The sequence below is a fragment of the Tauraco erythrolophus genome, chromosome 6 (genome assembly GCF_009769465.1).
Source record: "Tauraco erythrolophus isolate bTauEry1 chromosome 6, bTauEry1.pri, whole genome shotgun sequence".
Taxonomy (NCBI): domain Eukaryota; kingdom Metazoa; phylum Chordata; class Aves; order Musophagiformes; family Musophagidae; genus Tauraco; species Tauraco erythrolophus.
In genome coordinates this window covers 10919097-10939613 of record NC_141470.1, presented here as the reverse complement: position 1 = coordinate 10939613, position 20517 = coordinate 10919097, and the positions used below count along the sequence as shown (strand labels likewise).

Below are 20517 nucleotides of genomic sequence, written 5' to 3'. Positions count from 1 at the left end.
TCAAAGTGTCCAAAAGCATTCATTTCAGTCATTCAGAAAGATCCGTTACAATTTCCTCTTGATCTGGAAAATATTAGAAAGCACTAAATTTGTTTGCTTAATTATTCCATCTATCATGCTGTTTAACAAAGAAGAGTTTATTTTTAAAGACACCTCCACCATTGGAGCCAGCCATTTACTCCTAATACAATGCCTAAAACGCTCTCTACCACACCTGAGACACTGATGGAGGTAGTAGAGAAGAGAAAGCTGATGTGAAGACAGAATTTTTTCAGGATGGAAATACACTTAACAACAGAAAGTGCTTTTTGTTTTTAATCTAATGCTTTATTTTAGTGTAAGCTTACTGTATTAAATCCAAGATCGCAGCAGTATGTCATTGCAAGAAAGCCTCCACTGAAAAATTATTTTATATGTACACTGACGCAAACAATCCTGAACTAATGAAATGTATTTTAATCACCCTAATAAAGAGAGACATAAAACAAAATGGGAAGAGTCACTAAAACATCGGGAATTACTGTAATTTTGACCATACATACAAAAACAAGATCACAAATGTTCAATGTTAGCAACTGCTAACTCTAAATCAGAGCAAAAGATGCATATGAAGTAATATCATACAATTTAAAGATCAAGAATTTTGGCAGCAATTTGCGTAGTTAGTGAGTATATTGGTTTACATAGTCTTATGACAGCAAGTACCCATTTGTTATGATATTCGAGGGGATAGAACTAGGTTTGGGTACTAATTTCTTTAAATTTTATGAAAAACTGAGCTACCTTTATATGCAAGAGTTTAAATACAGTATCCAGAGACGAGCTTTGATTTATGTTTCAATTTCTGCAGTAAATTTACAATACCTTTAGAGATATTATTTCCCTAAAAGATTACTCTTATTAAGAAGCAGAAAGAAATGCCAAACATTTATACATCAGAACTGATTAAACAAACCACTGCCTAATGAGATGCTGAATCCCAAGAATGGGAAATTGTAGAAATAACAGACATCAACTTATTTTTGATTCAGTAGCATTTCTGAAAGGTACACGGAAAATGCAGAGCTCTCTTTAAACTTCTTTAAAGAGGTAAGAAATATTGATATAAAGATATATTAGATTGAGAGTTCTTCATTATTTTCTTCTCTTCGTTCTTCTGCTCAGTTACACCCGCTTCTCCCTCTCCCTCCCATTTGTACTAGAAACTTGATTGATTTCTTTTTGCTACTGCAGCTAAAGCCAAACTTAAAAAAGGTGCTGAAATTAAACAATTATATGAATGCATGGAAAGAACCTAGAGGTAGCTGAGGCTCAGCTACAAGTAGCATCGATTTTCCACTGCTTTAAAATGCAAATAGAACAAAAGACCCAATGAAGCGAAACACGGAACAGAAGACAATATGAGAACACCCTGATTAGAGAGAAAACAGTGAGAAGTCTAAAGGAGAGGTGTGGTATTGCTACAGTCTAGTTTCCCGTTTCACTTTTACAACAGAACCGACCCCAACGATCATTAAACAGACCCCTGAAGAGCCGAGTCTTGTCTCAAACAACACACTGTGTACTGCGTTCTTCAGACTGTTACAGTTCTTTTTCTAGGTGAGCTCCATAGTGGCTAATTACACAGACTGGTCCGCTTGAATCTGCATCTTCTGCTCAGAAGACTTGTCACATAGAAGGAAAAGCGCAATCACTCTTCCACGCGCTGCTGTCTTGTTCTATATTTCTGCACGCACCTGCTGCAAATCTGGTTTTTCTAGGACAGTTTAATCGCTTTCCTGTTTGAACATCAGGTCTCAAAGTGCTCCTAGTGTTATTATTTTTGTTTCCTCAAAGGGTAGTGGCAAACGATTCACTGCTACAGTAATCTTTCCATATGAAAAATTCTCTAAATTTTCTAATTCCACAGAAATAGGGCTACATTTAGTACAACATTTATTTCAAAAGAGATTTAAAATACAGCCAGGAGTACCTCCTGCAAAAAAAACCCCACACCTGCATTTTTATCAGTAGACCCAAAACCAGACCTATTAAATTCAGTATGAATATGCACCTACATTTGCAAAAAAAGAATACTTTCTGCATAAACAAGCAGAGCACTGAAATTCAATTTAAAACAGACTTTAGGCCTAGAAATCTAAAGCCCTTTGTCATAAGGACTGAAAGATGGCATTTACTTTCCATGACCTGATGCAAGTAAGGAAACAAACTCAGCTTCATTCATTTTTTAAGCCACAATGATGCCAAGTGTTTGCCTGTCAGTTACAGTAGATTTCCCACGCTTTTGCCAGATTTACATTACCTGTTACAAGGAAATATTTTTCATACTATCCACTAAAAGTCACTATCATACTACAAAAATACTATAAAATGACTAAAAATTACTAAAATGACTTTTAGTCATTTTCATACTATCCACTAAATGTTGCATGTCTCCAATTAACTGGGTAATACTTATTCATGTATTTATGACTTTCAAAAACTAATGTTTATTCTGGAGTGACCTTTCTGTGGTTTATGGATAAACTAATTCATATGCTGCAATAAATAGTTCTGTGAATCCCAAATCCAAGCATCCTTGCATCACAAGTTTTATATCATGCTTCTGCTCATCTGATAGATTATGAATTGCTTTTAAGACCTGAAACTAGAGATATTTGCCCTTAATTTGACTTTTTCATAATAATTTGTTTTCATAGCTGGTGCTGTGTTTTTGTTAAGTACTTGTGTTTACACTTGCATATGGTTGCTTATTTCCTTATCAACAAGTCCGGAGCAATCATACTGTATTTATGATGGTTTTAAGGAAATAACACTTCACAACTGGGGACATCAGAACAAAATAATTCATCTTAGATTCTCTCAGGCACAGTATAACTTTCAAGTCTGAATTAAAACCACACAGAAACATGGATCTGAAATTACTAACCGCTTTTATTACACAGAAAATTAGTATGTGGCTTTGAACATAGAGATTTATCTACCACACAATTCTAAATTTGACCCTTAAATCTATGCCCACGTCTAACATGCAAGTCCTACTAACACGTGTAATCATATTTGTTCCCTAAGACTTTGAACGAAAAGAAGCATTTGTCTAAATAATTCATGGAATTTGATGGGTCTTCAGCATCCAGCAACACAGGTACCCAGCGAAATGTAGCACAGTAGCTCGCTTTTCAACCACCTCAAATGCAAGCAGAATGTACAGCCCCACAGGAAAACAAACAGTAGAGTACTTTTCGTCTCAAAATATCTGGGAATACCTGTTACCGGAATGCCAGTACTCCAACTGACATCACAAAACACAGGATTTTCACTACCTTTTTGCCAAACCCGTATATCTATAGGCTGATCTGGCATTGATTCAGGTCTTTTAATAAACTGTGTACAAAGTAAATGCACTTCCACGCAAACAGTTCTCAGGCTCCACAACATTTGGACACCCATGCTTCAGAGAGACACATTTCAACTAATATTTTATCCAGTTTTGCGTTTAAACCAGTTCATCCAGTTTTGAATCTAAACCCAAAGTCTTAAAAGAAACAATGACTTCCATTTTCTTCCATCCTAGAAGAGACTCCATTCAAGCCATATATGAGGACATGTTTTGTACCATCCCATCACTCACAACCTAGAGCAATCTAGGGAGATTTCAACAAAGGTCGCAACCAAAAATTAAGGAAGTAAAAAGAGAAATATGTAAGTTACTAAAAGACTAGGGTGTTAATTTGGTAAGGTTCTTCAGCTGATACACATTACCTATATTCTGCCCCTCTACTCAGCTGTCGTGAGACCCCACCTGGAATACTGTGTTCAGCTCTGGAGTCCCCAACACAAGAAGGACATGGAGCTACTGGAACGAGTCCAGAGGAGGGCCACGAAGATGATCCGAGGGCTGGAGCACCTCTGCTATGAAGACAGGCTGAGAGAGTTGGGGTTGTTCAGCCTGGAGAAGAGAAGGCTCCGGGCTGATCTTATAGCAGCTTTCCAGCACCTAAAGGGGGCCTACAGGAAAGCTGGAGAGGGACTTTTTCCAAGGGTGTGTAGTGATAGGACAAGGGGCAATGGATTTAAACTGAAAGAGGGCAGATTTAGGTTAGATATAAGAAAGAAATTCTTTACATTGAGGGTGGTGAGGTACTGGAACAGGTTGCCCAGAGAAATTGTGAATGCCCCATCCCTGGAGGTGTTCAAGGCCAGGTTGGATGAGGCTTTGGGCAACCTGGTGTAGTGGAGGATTTCCCTGCCCATGGCAGGGGGGTTGGAACTAGATGATCTTTGAGGTCCTCTCCAACCCTAACCATTCTATGATTCTATATCCTAAGGTCTTCCACAAAAAATCTCAGATGTTACACAAGTTGGACTTAAAAGTGATGGAGCACCTTATAATTTGAATTGTATCAATGAAGGTCACAGTGAGAACTAACTAAATAATTTCCAAATCCAAAAAGGATAATTAAAACTCCTAGCACCAAAGCTTATTTCTCTTAAAGAAAGCCTGCAATGTTGCGGTAAATTAAAGTTTAAAAAAAGCTATGCAAAGGAAACTTCTAGATCTGGTTTTGCTGTTCCATTGTTCTTAACTAAGGCTTAAGGAAATTTATGACTTCCTCCTCCTGCTTGTACCACTAAGAAACCTTCCAGAATACAAGTCTCCTAAATCCTCTGCCTACAAATATATGTACATTTAGGTGATTTGGCTGAAAATGCAGTCCTTTTATTCGGGGGCAGGAAAGACTGCCCCCAAACTAACTTTTTCTAAAAAATGCCCTTCTAAAGCAACTATGACAAGTACATTCATGCTTCTCTGCTATTTATACTTTATAGGAAGAAGGCCTGAAAATTGGCAGCAGGCATTTCTGCATGTTTTGTGCCTCAGAAATACAAGTACGCCAAGAATTTTCACCTGTGGTTTCAATGTAGAAATCCTCAGATTTCTATGAACAGGAGGGTAAAAAAATTGCCTCATACCTCTGCTAGAGGACACACTGTCACACAGCTGCTATGGTAAATAATAAGCATTTGTAAGGGTTTGAACTAAACAATGACAAGGTATTTTTTTAAAAGGCATTTAAATAAAATATTTTGCAATTTTCAGGGTTTTAGAATATTCTGAGAACCTGGAGATAATATTTTAGCATAAAAGACGTGGAAAATCTTATTTTAAAAGGAAAAAAACCCCAACAAAATAAAAAAATACAGGCCTATTTCAGGTCATTTTTATATACCATAAAGCAGTAATAAAGATCAAAACAGATCTTCTCTTCCAATGCAGATCATCATTTGACTGTTAGAGAAGGTGCTGCTGAAACAGAAAGGCTGGTATTTCATATAAGCAGTATTTCAAAATTTGCACTTTACAGCTATTCCACTGGAAAATGGTGGAGGTAGCAATATAATTCTCAACAGGCAAGTACTCCCACACATTGTCTCCATGTGAAAATCTTGAGGCTATCAACCACCAGCTGCCCAGAGACACTAGCTAAAATCTAAAGCCTTGTGTCACAGCCAAGTGAACTTTTCTTTAGGTCAACACAAAGATTTACTGGCACTCAGAACAGTACACACCAACTTCAAGGTAAAAAGAGTTTGACGCAAATATCTGAGATAGCCCTATCAGCTCCATATTTCAGCTCCTCCCACCTGAATTGGCTTCTCTCGTCTAAGTCAACGAATGCACAATGCAACAGCCTTGACTTACTGTGAGATGTGAGTTATTGGGGTCAACAGTGTCTCACCCTCCAGGTCAAGCTCATCGGCAAAGCTGTTGGTCCTGATGAAGGGTCCTGTGTTCACATCTAAAAACGTCGGGCTTTTTTTCACTGTGAGGAAACATGCAGATAACAGTTAAAGCAACAGAATTCGGCTTTTTCAAGAAAGGTCTACCCTCGTTTGGATTTCTGAAATACTGTGCATTTTAACACAATATTGAAAACAGAAGTTACTACCAAAAACATTGCATATACTGCAGAGTTCATGAAAAGTAAAACTTTAACTCTTCTTCTACCTGAAGAATTTCAACTTCTGTTGAAGACTTAAAGCTTTTTTTTTTTTTTTGTTCACAATCCTCATACACTATACGGTATCTATATGACAGGCAGCTTCATGCATTATAAAACTCATTGTACCACACTCAGCCATACCATGGACCACCGCTCTACAGCAACAGTGCATGGAGTGCAATTCAATGACAAGATGAACTCCTTTTTTATATCATCTCTACTTCGTGTTTCAGTTTATAATACCAGTGTCTGGGCTGTAATTATTGTGACTAAGATCAAGAAACCAGGCCTAGATCAACAAAGGAGCCTAGGCACTTTCTCAGTGAGCAGTCAGCTCCTGTCACGCACAGTCTGAGCTGGTCTACTGGTTCCCAATCCCTCTCACAATTAGGCACAAGGATGTCTCATCTTTGAGCCCAGACACAAGACAGGTGGTAAGATGTTCATTTCATCCAAGATGAGGTCCTTAGTGGGAAGGTCATTTCACACAACTTCAGATATTGAAAGTTTTTAGTGGCAAAGTTACTTGTTAACCAACCCTTTCATGCATCCAAGAAATTAGGCAGAGCATTATAGATTTCATTTTTCAAGTCAGGCTCCTAAATTCTGCCAGAGTCTAACATTAAGAACCTTGAGTGTTTTTTCCAGCATGGTCCTAACATTTGTTAGAGAAGACACAAAATTTGCAGATAAAGAAAAAACACTATTGTATTTATATATGACTGTAAATGAATTTTGTAGAGAACAAAACTAAGTAAAATTCTGTCAAAATCTTAGGTAGACCTCCACAGAAATCTTCACCTGTGCAACTGGCTGGATCGCTCAATGAAATAATTATAATGTTGTAATTTATGAAGTCTCTACTATATTAAATAAAATACTTTATAATATAACAGTAAATAATGTCCTGCCAAAATACAACATGAAAGCAAAAGGAATACAGCAGAACTAGCTAACTTCGATGTAGATTAATTTAATGAGAATAGAAATAGGGATATCAGGAAACAAGTTTTTTTAAATGCAATCATTTTACTCAAGTAAGCAGATATCTTCATATAGCAGAAATGGATCTGAACTTTTACAAATAACCAGAAGAGAAAATATTGTTATATTATCAGGCACATAGCCATTCAAAATCACAATGGGAAAGTCTGCTCTCCAGAAATTGTAATTGGAGAGGAAGACTTCTGAAATCACAGTAAAAAACCAGAAACAACTGCTAGGAGATAAAATTATATTTTAAAGACAAATTAAAAGCATGAGTCACTTGCAGCACTTAAAAATGAAAATTCTATAGTAAGTTTTAGCAAATACTATCTTTCTATTTTTGGTTTTAGTATCATGTTAATTAATCATGTTGCTGTAGCCATCATCCAATATAGTGGCTGTGAAACAAACAAAATAATTCAGATATGCAGCAAAATGTCTTTAGAACAGACTCCTTCTGGCTTTCACTAAATTAATTTTCACTGTCTGCATTTCTAAAAGATACAAATGAAACATTCCTGGTTGCTAGGAAAGGAGGTCTCACAGCCTTTTTAGTTTTCCTGATGACGAGCGAAAAAACTGCTGAACTGAAAGCCATGTGAAGTGTTTGCTGAACACTCACTGAACTGTGCTTATGAGAGATACAATGCAACACAGCACACCAGTGGATTTGCAGAAACACCTATTCTTGGATCATTCACAGTTATTGCTTTTCAGTTTCATGGGAGAGGAGAGGAGGAGTGGCACAATGAAAAAGGAACAAGAAGTCAAGATTGTACCTTAGCCTTTCTGAAAGTGCTGTTATCTAAGAATACAGAGATGAAGAGCTGCTTAATACGAGGCAAACATGGTATCTCCCTCCCTCTCTTTATTTTAAAATTTTCTAAGACGACCGTAATGAAGATCAGTCTGTTCTGGTGAACGGTGCAGCCCTCTGCTCTTTATTCTGTCATTCTTAAATGTATGTTTCTGCTTCCAACATAAAGAAGGAGCCACTCCAAAACACTACCACGCAACCTGCTAGCACAGAGACAGGAGGAGCCAAGGAAAGAACACGGTATTAATGAGAGCTTCCCTGCCACAAAGTGCCTTGAAACAAGGCTCGAGCAGAGCACCAGGCAGTGTATGCTGCCACAGCATATTTTTTTTTATTTATAAAAAGAAATTCATAGCCATTTGACTTTGGAGGAGTTTTTCTCACAAAGCAGTGTTAAAAAAAAAAGTGTGTTAAAAAAAGACACTACATTTCTAAATAAGTAGGCTAAAAGAAAAAAAAAAAAAGGAAGCTTTAGAAACTCATTTTCAATGGATAATAATGAGTGAAAAGAAACAGGAAACAGATGTAGCAGGGGATATTTACTATAATTCAGAGGTCCCGAAGTTTTATTTTCTCTATTTTTGATGGGTAGCAGCAGCAACTATGGTAACAGGCATGGCTATCCAACTGATAATGCTGAGCCGAGAACTACTTTGAAATGGCAGAAAACACACTCCTCACAATATAAGAACTTCTGCATTAAAAAAAAAAATCTGAGCTTTCTGGAAATATTCAAGCTTGGGCTGGATAGGGCTTTGAGCAACCTGATCTAGCCCCTGCTCATTCCAGGGGGGTTGGACTAGATCATCTTTAAAAGTCTCTTCCAACCCAACCATTCTACGATTCTAGGAACTTTCAGTCAAGGATTATAATCACACTAACAGGAATTACTGATGAGATTTCTGTATTACCAATACGACGATTTTATATACAACATGACAGGCATGCTGATGCTTTTCTGGTAGTGGCGTATTTGGCTAGCAAGACAAAAAATATTTTACATTTCCTCTTTTGCAAGCACAGACAATTCTGCAAGCACAAAAAAAAATTTAAAACACTACAGCATTTTTCATGGAAAATATGAGTTTTAATTAATGCATTTAGAAAATATCTCTTTTCTGCAGAAAATTTCTTTTTTTTTTTTTAATTTAAACATTTGAGACTTACAAACTCAAAATTCCACCCACATGCCTATGCTTCCTTTAAAAAACAGCACTATAATTTTCTGTGCCACAGCAGGTAATTCTAGACAGAGCATTGCAAAGATTTAGTAATTAACAAAGGTGATGGAGCAATGAAATATTACGAGCTTTACCTGGAGAGGAAGGAGCGCTGGAAGACTGCTGGTCTGCGGAAAAGGATGGCCAGGAGCGCTGACAATCTGAGTCAGAGTAAAGATGCACATAAAACAGAGAGATAGGAGACGGGGGGAAACAAACAAACAAACCAACCAAAAACACAAAAAAGGAAAAAAGCTCCAGACAGGCAGCTGAGGAGATGCAGACATACCTAAAATACAATCTGTTGTACCTGACATCTTTCAAAACAAAATAAAAAATACTGTGGAAAAGAGTTTGTGTGAAACTCTTCTAGTGCGTATTGCATGTTAGCAGAATATTAAACTACTATTAGAAGAGGCATGGTGTCTCTTCAAACGCATTCCTCATGACAGTGTCACCTGCTGCAAGATATTCCTCCCCACATGCCAGTCCTATTTTGAGGAAAGCAATCTATACGTTTGCCCTTTCCTTCCTGACTTTAGGGTTTCCTCAAGTGTTTCCCTTTCCAGAGTGTACCACCTTCCATGGATCAGTCTTCTTGCTCTGGGTTCCCACCACCCACGGTGTAGCTAGCTCCTGGTCAGACTTCAGTGCTGTCAGGGGGACAGAGCAGTACTGCCACCCATGTTTGAAGCTGCCTGACACATCCTATAAAAAGCACTGGAAGCTGCCCACTTCAACCATTTAAGCCAAGTGACTGCCTCAAGCTGAATTGCTTGGGGGGAAGTTTCAGGCAAGAGGAGTCGATGATGACAAGGAGAGTCAGCAAAACACAACGTTTCTGCTATGTTTAGTTGTTTTGAATAGCGTTACCCTTTTAATAATTATTTCATTAAGAAACGCCTGTGGACGCACACACTGGGACAGAGTGGTGTTTTTCAGAAATGTTGCCTTACTTTTACATGAAGAGAAAAACTCTCAAAATATAAATGTATTGAAGTTTTAAAAAAATCTGAAAACCCCTTCATTTCGCAAGCATTCTGTCAGCGCCAGGCGTGCTCTTGGGTCTTTGCTGAACTGCTGATGCCAGGAGAAAGGAGGAGGGGAGAAAGGTAGATGGAAATCTCTGGTTGCACAAGGATACTGGCAGAGAAGCCAGATGGGAGATCCAGGAGTGTGAAGACTTGAATACAAGTAGGCAGCCCAAAGAGAGAACCAGAATTTACCGAACATGAGAAAGCAGCATAGGGATATGTGACTAGAGGATTTCTGAGGATCAAACTAAAGCTGAACGAGCATGCTTGCACTTCCTAATTTCTTGTTCTTGAGCTTTTGAGTTGGCAGTTTCAGCTTTCTATGTAGGTAATCTTATTCACAGCAAGTACAAATACACTTTCTCCTCTTTATTTCTTTGAGTCACTGTGAGAACAGTGTTAGGTAACCTCTCAGGTTCACTGAGCTCACGCTCCCTGGCTAGGAAATAGAAACTGAACCTATGGTAGCTAGTAAAGGTCCTCTGATATTTCCCCAAGATAAAGGAATTTCTTGTTCATGTAAAACAGGTGACTTCATGGCTCTTGCGGCTCTCCTGAGCTTGCTCTACCATGCTCAGCCCCAACAGAGGTGCACCGCTTGGAATACAGGAGAAAAGCCGAAACTGGAAAACGGGCAAATCAATAATTGGTCAGGGGGATTCAAGGAGATTCAGTGTTTTATGCTATTTCTTCACCTTAAAAAAAAAAAGCCCCTATGTTCCATGTGGGTTCAGAGATGAAACTGAACCTTGTATTTTCAGACAATTTAATCCAAGCCTGAGCATCCTTGCACTAGATTACTGAAAAGAAGCCTCTACTGTCTTTAGTGGATGCAGAGCAGACACCTTGCAGGTGGCTCACAGCACTCTCACTAAATCACAGAGGTTTTTTTCCCAGATCTTGCTCTAATCCTAGAATCTTTGGGGAACACTCAAGAAAGCACATTAGAAACATCACAGGACTACATGGCTGCTTAAGTGATCCCAGAATCCAGACAAATAGTAAAATAAATTATTTAATTTATGGGTCCTCATCTATTCACAAATATCTACAGAGCATTTTTACAGAACAGATGCATGTACTTCAGAATGCACAATATTGGAGGTCAAATCTGGAATTTTTTCTTCCCTCTCAATCTATTAGTTTAGAAATTAATCCTCAGCTATATGCTCAGATAACTTAACTACTGGATGAATTATCCTTCATTTATATCTAGATTATCTTTTTCTATTCATTATATATACATGAGCAATTTTTCTTAATTATAGAAAAACCCCAGAGATCATTTACTTATATAAATGAGTGCTCACTTTTCTCTTCGCAAGGCAACTATGGGTGCAATTGTGATTACAAGTGTGAGAATGCACATTTTTGTCTGTCTAGGTCTCCTTGGCTGCAAAAGATTTCTTAGAAAGTATATGGCAGTAGACACACATGAAAAGCACTGCAAACATTATGTTGTCATAAGCTGGCATGCCATAGATAGAATTATTTTCCTCGACTTACCAAGCAATTTTAACATTCCTGTTTGTCCTGTATACTTGTAAAAGGTTAGAGAGAGCAGAACACAGATAAAAAAGAAAAAAGATAAGTGTCAGAAGAAAATAGAGAAAATCCTTTTATTGAAAGCTATAGAGCTGATTTTTGAAGTGGCAGTAGTAGGCTGCCTGCAAATCATATTGCCCTTTAATCAACTCAGAAACTTAGTGATAAAAGGTGGGACTTCACAAATCCAAGCATTTGCATAGTTCATTCATTGGATTGTTTTGAAGAAAGGTATCTGTATTTAAAGCCTAATATTAGATTGTTTTGAAGAAAGGTATCTGTACTCAAAGCCTGAGTCACAGACTAAACTTAGTACTTGTCCACCTTTTAACAGCTATGTCATTTCCACCACCAATGCAATTCGCAACCATTCCTTAACAGAGGCCAAGAAAGAGTGGAAAAGCATGGATGTTACAGGACAAGACAAGGCAGAAGCATACCAAAAAAGTACATGGAAGGTGAGATTTTCTGCTTGAATAAAAATACGCCTGGTGTCAGCCCCCATTGCTATCCTATTTTAAAGGTCATTAGATTTAATCGGGTCAGTCAAATTTTTGAGGAAAAAAACTTAAGTACTTAAGGTATCTATAATCAATAAAACACACTTTAAAAATTAAACCTCATTCTTGCTGTCAAAATTTGAGCAATACACATTAAAAACTTCCAATAAAAGTACGTTTGTAAAAAAGCCACATTGTAAGTTCAGAATTATTTCCGAAGTTCATTACCGCTAAAGCAACTGTAACTAAGCTATAATTATAGGGTGACTATCAAAGTCCTTCTTTTTCCTCATGCTGTACCATTTTGTACAGTGACAGGAAATACAGGCAGATTCACATTTATCTTAAGTACTTCAGCTTTCAAAATTTGATTCACAGCCTACTCCACTGAGCACATAACACGGCAGGAGCACACAAGGGTTTCATGTGGCAGACTATGTCCAGTGAAGCCAAGACGAGTCAATCCTTTTTGGTTGAGGTACAAGCACAATAGTAACACATCTTGGGTAAATTTCACGTGGAAAAGCTGACAGCTAATTCCTGTAGTTTCAATCAATTGCAGAATTGGGAAGTGTATGCACCAGTCTCAGAGACAGTAGCTCTCCTGGTGGGCAGAAATTACAAATAATCTTTGCCTGCAGTGGAGCAAGCTCATTAAAGGAATGGTTGAATCTCATTCACACAAGCCAGAAACCAAATTAAAAAAGCGAAGTATTCCTGTCTTAGAATGACAAAAGCTTGTTCTGTCCTCATCCTCTCTTGTACAGATATTGAAGGAGACCTGTGTGTAAATCACTAATAGAAGCCATTACAGTTACTGGCATTTATAATGGAATTTCTTACCAGAATTCTCATATGGTTCAAAACTGAAATCAGATTTCCTGTCCTCCGTCACGTGGTCATAAGTGATGTGTGGAACAGTTAACATCTTATCTGGAGAAGAAGGCCCATTGTCCTTGTCTAACTTAAATTTCTTCTTTTTAACCTAAAAATACACATATGTTAAATTACTCAAACCAAGTCACATTTAGTTGTCTCTTCGGTAAAGTCTTCAATAATAATAATGCAGTACCTAATGAGCTATAACCAGTCAAAAGAGTGCCTGACCAGTTATGTTTTCAGGATGCTACACTGTGCATTTCTCAGTAAGACAGCCCCCCATCCTGCCAAAACTGGCTAATCACTAGAATTGTTCACATTGTCATTAGCAAACCCCTTGCCTGTAGTAAAAAAATCTGCCAGCTCTGCAACAGTTTATATAAATCACACTATTCTAGAATACCCTTACCATTTTACAGATGCAATAAATCATACCTTTGGCAAAAAGCAAATTGATATATTGCTAATGAACTCAGATGAACCTGGAACACTAGGGAAGATTTTTGCACAACTTCTTCTTCCAGCTTGAGACTACTGTACAATACTCTTACAATAGAGAGGATGAAGTATTACATAATCTAAAGACTTTGACAAAAGGGTTTTGTTGGGTTTTTTAAAATAAAAAAAAATTCTTTACTTATGGAAATAGTTGATATGAAAATACTACTGAATATAGGCACAAAACGTCTTCAACATAGAAGCTGAGAAAGCCACAAAATCAATAGCTCACAGAAACAGCAGTTTTAAAAGTTACTATGTTGGAAACAGTAATTTTCTTTTTTTTCCTTTGCTTAGAGTTTTCCAAAGGACAACAGTAAGTTACTGATTGATATGTCTGAATTAGGTCATTATCGCTCTTTTCCAAACCCATACATCCACTGAAAAGTCAAGCTTGGGAACTGAAGCAAATTAATTTGCATACTGAAAATCCCAAAACTGAATTGAAAATGAAACTCTGAAACCAAGTAACGATCTGTAAAACAAACACAACAACTAGTCTCTACAGAGCAAAACAAATGCAATCTAATTTAATAATTTTAAATTACTATAATAGGCAATAGTAGTTACTGGTACCATCACTGATTTCTTCGGTTTTGGACTGGGTGACAATAAATGATAATTTCTGGCAGGTTTTCGAATGTATATTTTCCACGTAGAAGAGTCTGGGTTTTCTGCTGCATAGCACCTCCATGCAGTCTAGAACACACATTTTAAGCAACAGAACAATTAATGCAATCAGGTTTGTAGCTATCTGTACTACAAAGTAACTTCCAAGTAGCATCTTAGTCATTCCTTATTTAATAGTATTCTTGAATTTCGCCCCTGGAAACAAACTCAGCATGGTTTAGAATCCTGATTTAGTAAACAGAAACCACCAAGTTTGAACTGGGCAAATCAGAAAGGAAGATCAGTCTTTTCAAGTGCAACTTTTGTTTGCATTAGAAACAGATAAAAATAAGAGATAATTCTAGACTGGACTCAAAAGATTAGAGTTGAATCTAATTCAACTAACTAATTCAACTGAATCTAATCTAACTCTGCCCCAATTTCTCTCTCTGAGCATTTTGCCTACTGTATCCTGTGTTTCACGCTCCTCCTTAGAAAACAAAATTTTTTCTTCCCTACCTCACAAGAGTACTATCAGAAAAAAAGCAATTGTGATGTGGTCAGTAGGGCTAGATTGAAACAAAGAAATAAGACCAAGAGCATGAGGGAACAGCACCAATGGTTAACCAGGAGCCAAAACCCCAAAATCAATCCTCCCTCCTTCCAAGCACCAATGATTACTATGTTCTAAGACAAAAAGGAGGAAGAGCTGGGTAAGAAACAAGACCAGCCAGAGACAACACACCACTGCATTGTCTCTTAAATGTGTAAATATATCAGAGTTGATTAACAATTAGTCTGCAAATTTAAAAGGCAGATCCTCTCTTACGCATTACTTGAAAAAAGGACACAAAATATACACAAAATCTAAAGTGGAAAAGGCCAGAAAACACTAGATGAAAGAAACAAAGCAAGGTACAACGACAGAGGAAAACAGACAGTAGCTGGAAAGTGAAGGATCAGACAATCACCACATAATTCTCATCACGATTAATAGCATACTGGAAGAAACAACTGGACTCTAGAAGAAAACGAGAAGGAATACAAGAAAAAAAAGTATAACTCATTTCAGTTGTACTTATTTCATAAACTTCTTGGTTTAAGAATAACCTTTTGCAAGTTATTTGTAGAGCACTTATTAAATTGGGCCTTTAGAAGTCCAAGATTACTAGTAAATAATAATTATCACTACTAATAGCAGATAGTCAGCAACTCATTGCCTACCCTACACTCCTCCTTAACATTTCAAATGGAGTCAAGTGCAATGTTCTGGACATACAATCTCGGGCTTCTCAGTAATTTGGGGATGATTTCCCAAAAGAATCAGTAGGAGCACCAAAAAAATTATCTTTTGCAAAACCATAACTTTTCAGACCATGCAGTCCAAACAAAACACACCGAGTCTGAACATTTTTGGCTAATCTCTGGCTAGAACTAGAGCCCTTCTTCATGTTAACTCTGGGACCATTTAGCTTCCAGCATTAACTTGACAGTTAGCTACTGTTTCCATAAAGAGCCTGACCTGGAAATCCACATTCACTCATGAAGCTAGAGAAATAAGTCATATGAGAACGCAAAAACGATACGGCTTGGGTGTGCATCTAGATTTCTTTTAAATTCCATCCCTGTGCTTCTAAAGCTACACGCAGATGCTGAGGGAGGAAAAGCTGGAAAAACCTAGAATGAAACAATATTAATACTTTTGCGGAGTGAAATGCTGAAATAAGAGATAAAATCTCATTGACCTTACCAACACTGAACTGCAACTGTATTTTAACGGAGACGACCAAAATTTTTCTGCCCATATGTTATTCTATGCAAAAAGACTGTTTTGCAGAATGCCAGTGGTTCCCAGCCACCTATCCTGGAGCTGAAAAGTTCAGGCAAGATTTTCCTATTTAACATTCTGACTTAATTCTCCCGAATTTGAGATTTTTAAGAATTTATTTGTCCCAAGTAAAGTGAAGCATGTCTGACACTTGTCTTTACAAGTAATAATGTATTTTGTAAAAGTACAATTTTACATGAAGCCTCCTCTTCTTTTCAGAACTTCCAGCATAGTATTTCATAACATTTTCCCCAGGTAAATTGTTCAATAACTACAGGATAGCCTTCGGTTTTTATTTTAACCAGTTGAATTAAACAGTTTGCACTGATTTGGGAGTGAGCTTTTCTACTCATTAGTTTACAATAAAGGTGAGATTTCTGAAACTGTTTAAGAGACTTGCATCAGTAACTCCTACACAATTTTTAATAAGAAACAGGCACGGAAATACTGCCAACAGTTTTGAAAAAAATAAAAATAAAAACTATAAATGGGAAGAAATTATAGTATGCAAAATGCAGGAACTCAGTACCTGTATGAGGGAGGCAGCAGCTGGAATTTGACGGTTGAAATGCTTCTGTCTTTGTTTCTGTTGTACCTTTAGGGCAAAGCCTGAACCAAGAATTCCCTGTGGGAAGAAAGAAAACACAAATCTAATTTTTTTTTAAAGGGGTGAAAAAAAACCACACATAAGCTTGCCAAATTATGTTGTATTAATAAACTTCTGTTCAGCATTATAAAACTCAACTAATTATTTAGAGGAAATGACTTAATGCTGTTAAGTTTTAGACTCAGTTAGTATTACTTGTTGAAACACACTATGAACGCTATCGTGCCCTGATTCAAAGCCTATATAAGTCAGCTGAACTCAAACGCTGAAGAGCGGGGAGAAATGATATTTCATACCCTCTAAAAGCCTCATAAATGCTGTGCAGGGAAACAACAGAATAGGGAGAAATATTAACCTGATGTGCTTAACTTCATTTTTATGAGAAATAAAGCTTTGGCATGGCATGATTCAGGTCACAAGAAAGCCCTTTTAACTGTAATGTGGTCATTTCTATGTTAATCCATGCTAGGAGGAGAGGACAAAGAGGAGGAAAAGGAATATTATGAAATAGTCAGGACATCTGTGAGTTCAACACAAGGCCATTTAATCCACTCTCAGGACAAGGGACATAGTGACTAATGGCACTGGATGGTGCACAACCTGAAAGAGCCTCCAAACATAGTAGAACTATTAAGTTTAAAATTAAGTGTAGAGCAAGTAGTTTATGTAGTCATTTAGCACAGCTATGGACATATTTAAAAGAGGTTTTAGTAACAGAGATAAAAATGATATCTTCTGTAAATCAGTTTACATGACTACACCTACTCAACAAAAGCATATTTCATTTTATACATATAGTCAAGGTGTCAGAGCAGCTCAAGGTGATCTTGGCTCAACCTCTAAGAACTGTATTAATCATCAAGTGTTTTGAAAGGAACCGGAAGGGCCCTTCCTATTACACTGACTTTGCAAAGATCAAAGAGTTAATGATTCTTGAACATCACTTATTTGGGAAATGAAGGATTGTTGCTAGATCCAGAACTCATACCAGTTGTGTTTAGCCACAATAATTACTTCTGACTGTGATTCCCAGCCAGCTCCTCTTACTTCAAACAGCAATGTGCAGGCAGCGTGCAATAGTTACTACCTATCAACTATTTACTGCTAGAGCTTCAAACCCTGAATTTCCTCCTTGAGCCAACGCACAAGAACAATTTAATTCAGTAATAAAATCATACTGATAAAGGAGTGTTTGCTGTTGTTTTACTTCTGCAAATGACTAGAGAAACCTGACAGGTAAACAGAAGAATACTGCCGTGAAGGTGGGGCTGCTACACAATTATTTATAAATCACCTTTACTGACATTTAAGTCTGAGGAAAAAAACCCAACTCTCAAGCCAAAATAGTAACATTTGTAATTTTTTTTACAGATCATTTCATTTGCCAGATCTCTCATCTAAACAAGGAATAAATGTGAAAGAGATTAGAATAAGGAAGAGGGAAAAATATGGAGTCTAAAAATCTACATTTAATTGCCCTCCTCTGCAAAAGGTTGCATACTTTTAAAGCAGGTGACTAATTTTAAAAGTTATTGGAGTTTTAATAATTACTATTTTATGTGAAGAATTTTTGTGATGGTGCTGGCATAAAAGTATTCTTCTCATCCATTCTGTACTTATCCCCACTGCTTCCCTGCCACAACTACACTAACATCTGCTAACATGACTGTTCATGTCACTGAACTGAAAAACTTGCTGAAAAATAAACATTTTAACAGCACATTTCAGGTTGCACAACATTTTAACAGTACAATTCAGAAGTAACATTAAATTTGAAAAAAAAAACACCCTTAACTACCCTCAGCACTGAACATTTTGGGTTTTCAAACCACAGTCTGTTTCGCTGATTTTGAATTTACCTTTGGTACTCAAGTGCCTTGTTCCTTGTTAGAAAGTACTTGGGAACTTGTTTTCAGCTCAAACGAAGTGCCATAACACCTTTAAAAGCTGATCCCTAGGTCACTTTCAAAAATGGGACTTTGGCCATGGACAGATGCTAATCTGGCAAAGAGCTGCATCAGTGTTCCTGGCTGCTTATTGTTGTCTCTCTGCCAGTGACACCTTTTCTGTAGCTTTGCCAGAGAAAGGATGTGTATGAGAACTCTACAGTTCACCCTGGACCCAATCAGTTGAGTAAACTATGAGTGAATGCCTTAAAAAGCCAAAAGATCACTTAAATACCTCTTTCTCAAACGCATACCAAATCTAGCGTTGCATACAATAAACACTGCACATTTATTTTTTTATTTACTTATAGAAGCTCTTTTGCTTCTACAAGCTACATATAAAAGTTGAATACAAAGCTTTCGTAACAGCAGGTTAAACGTAAGGTTAGAGAATCAGTAACAAAAGTTTCCTCTCATGAGTAATGAGTTGACACCAAATCGTGAGCAAAAGTGAAGATAACCTACCGCAGGTAGTGCAAAAAATGAAATTGCAAATACTGAAAAACAAGATGCAATGGTCTTTCCTATCCAGGTCTGAGGCACTTTATCACCATAGCCAATAGTTGTAACAGTCACCTGTAAAGAGAAATACACAGAGCATTACAGCGAGTGTTAACGTGGTAGTCTGGGGTGGCTGTTCTTTCTTCCTTTTCTCATTATTTTAAAGAATATTAGTTGCATTCCTAACTTTCTCAGTGACAATCTGTGTGACACTAATGAAGGTAACTCTCCTCTCAAGGTTTGCTCCCCATCTATAATAGAGGAAAAAAAGGTACAGGAAATGGAATTACAATAAAATACATGTTTAAAATTTTGTAAAGTAAAGCCATTAATTTAAGTCTTCATGGTCAAGGTAACATGACAGCATATGAAGCTACCAAGACATGGGCTGCCTGTCCATGTCACACTTTCCTTAGAGGGAGGCTGCCAACAGTTCTGAATTGCTTCATGGGCACGAGGTGTTTGCTGAGAGCATTACAGGGCTGTTGAGTTTGTATATGTGTGTGTATATATATATACACACACCGTAACCATGGACTATGACTAGGTTCAGACGAAGTATTCTGGAGAATAATATCAGTATAAACAGCAAGAGAAGCTGAAAATTTTCCATGTAGTAAAGATCTTGAAAATATAGTCTAATAAATCACTAAATCATATAATACATCGAGAGCAAGAACAGATAATTCAATGCACACATGCAGGAAACATCTGTTGAGTTTGGGTTTCAAAACACTGAAGTAAAAATTTCCACCACGGTGATGTAGCATAACAAGGCTTAATAAGTAATTATTTGCATGAGCTCAAGGAAAGAATGGATTTGTTTGAAGGAGGAGAATACATTTGGCATGTGAGAGCAACTGAAATTCACCTGTGTCACAAGCTATTCCTGAATTTGGATATTTTACAGATTTTTATCTGTGACTTTGAAGAAGGTTAACCAAAATTGGAGCATGTGAAACCACATGAAGCTCTCAAGCAGTTGAAGCACAGCTCAATTACTGGCTGCTCAGATTCTCTTCTGACAGTACGGGCTTCAGCTGCCCAGGAGACAGAGAATGTTAGTCCCAGACAATAACACACAAGGCCATCTCCACCTTGTCCTGCAGTTGCTCCTAGTTCACCTGTCTGCTGTGATGCATACTACCCAGCGATGGCGGAAACGCAGGCAATGCCCAGGGCAGCACCTCTAGGGCAGGAGAGAAGGGAAGGGCAGATTTACAGCAGCAAGATGTTTGTCAAGGGGGTGAAGAGACAGAGAACGTGGGTTTGGGGAAATAAAAGGTCTTGACAAGTGCTTCAGGAAAAGTGTGACTGTCAGTCAATTTAATAATTGTCCATTCCTACTAAAAGATAAGACATCAGGGGGAAATCCTATGGATAAAAGTTCTGACCCGAGCTGTGCCTCAGAAACGTACGAAGCAAGCCATCCATGCTCAAACTGTCCACCTTCTAAGCAACATCATTACATGTCTGTCAAACACAAGACAAAGGGAGAGCTCTAGCTGCTTGAGGTGTGTGACGGTGGGCTTCCCCCAACT

General features: G+C 37.5%; 1 protein-coding gene across 3 annotated transcripts in view; it reads right to left on the bottom strand.

The window, feature by feature from the left end:
* The window catches only part of KCNQ1 (potassium voltage-gated channel subfamily Q member 1), a 378889-nt gene that overhangs the window by 245024 nt on the left and 113348 nt on the right, over positions 1-20517 (bottom strand). For 2 of the 3 annotated variants that reach the window (XM_086613032.1, XM_086613031.1), the window contains exons 7-12: positions 18941-19051; positions 16452-16547; positions 14062-14184; positions 12952-13093; positions 9125-9190; positions 5705-5825 (exon numbers count right to left, since the gene is read on the bottom strand). In XM_086613032.1, coding sequence (XP_086469158.1) covers positions 5705-5825; positions 9125-9190; positions 12952-13093; positions 14062-14184; positions 16452-16547; positions 18941-19051 — 659 coding nt within the window. Of the gene's footprint in view, positions 1-5704; positions 5826-9124; positions 9191-11569; positions 11597-12951; positions 13094-14061; positions 14185-16451; positions 16548-18940; positions 19052-20517 lie in introns of all 3 variants that reach the window. The other variant, XM_086613033.1, reaches the window with a different exon arrangement.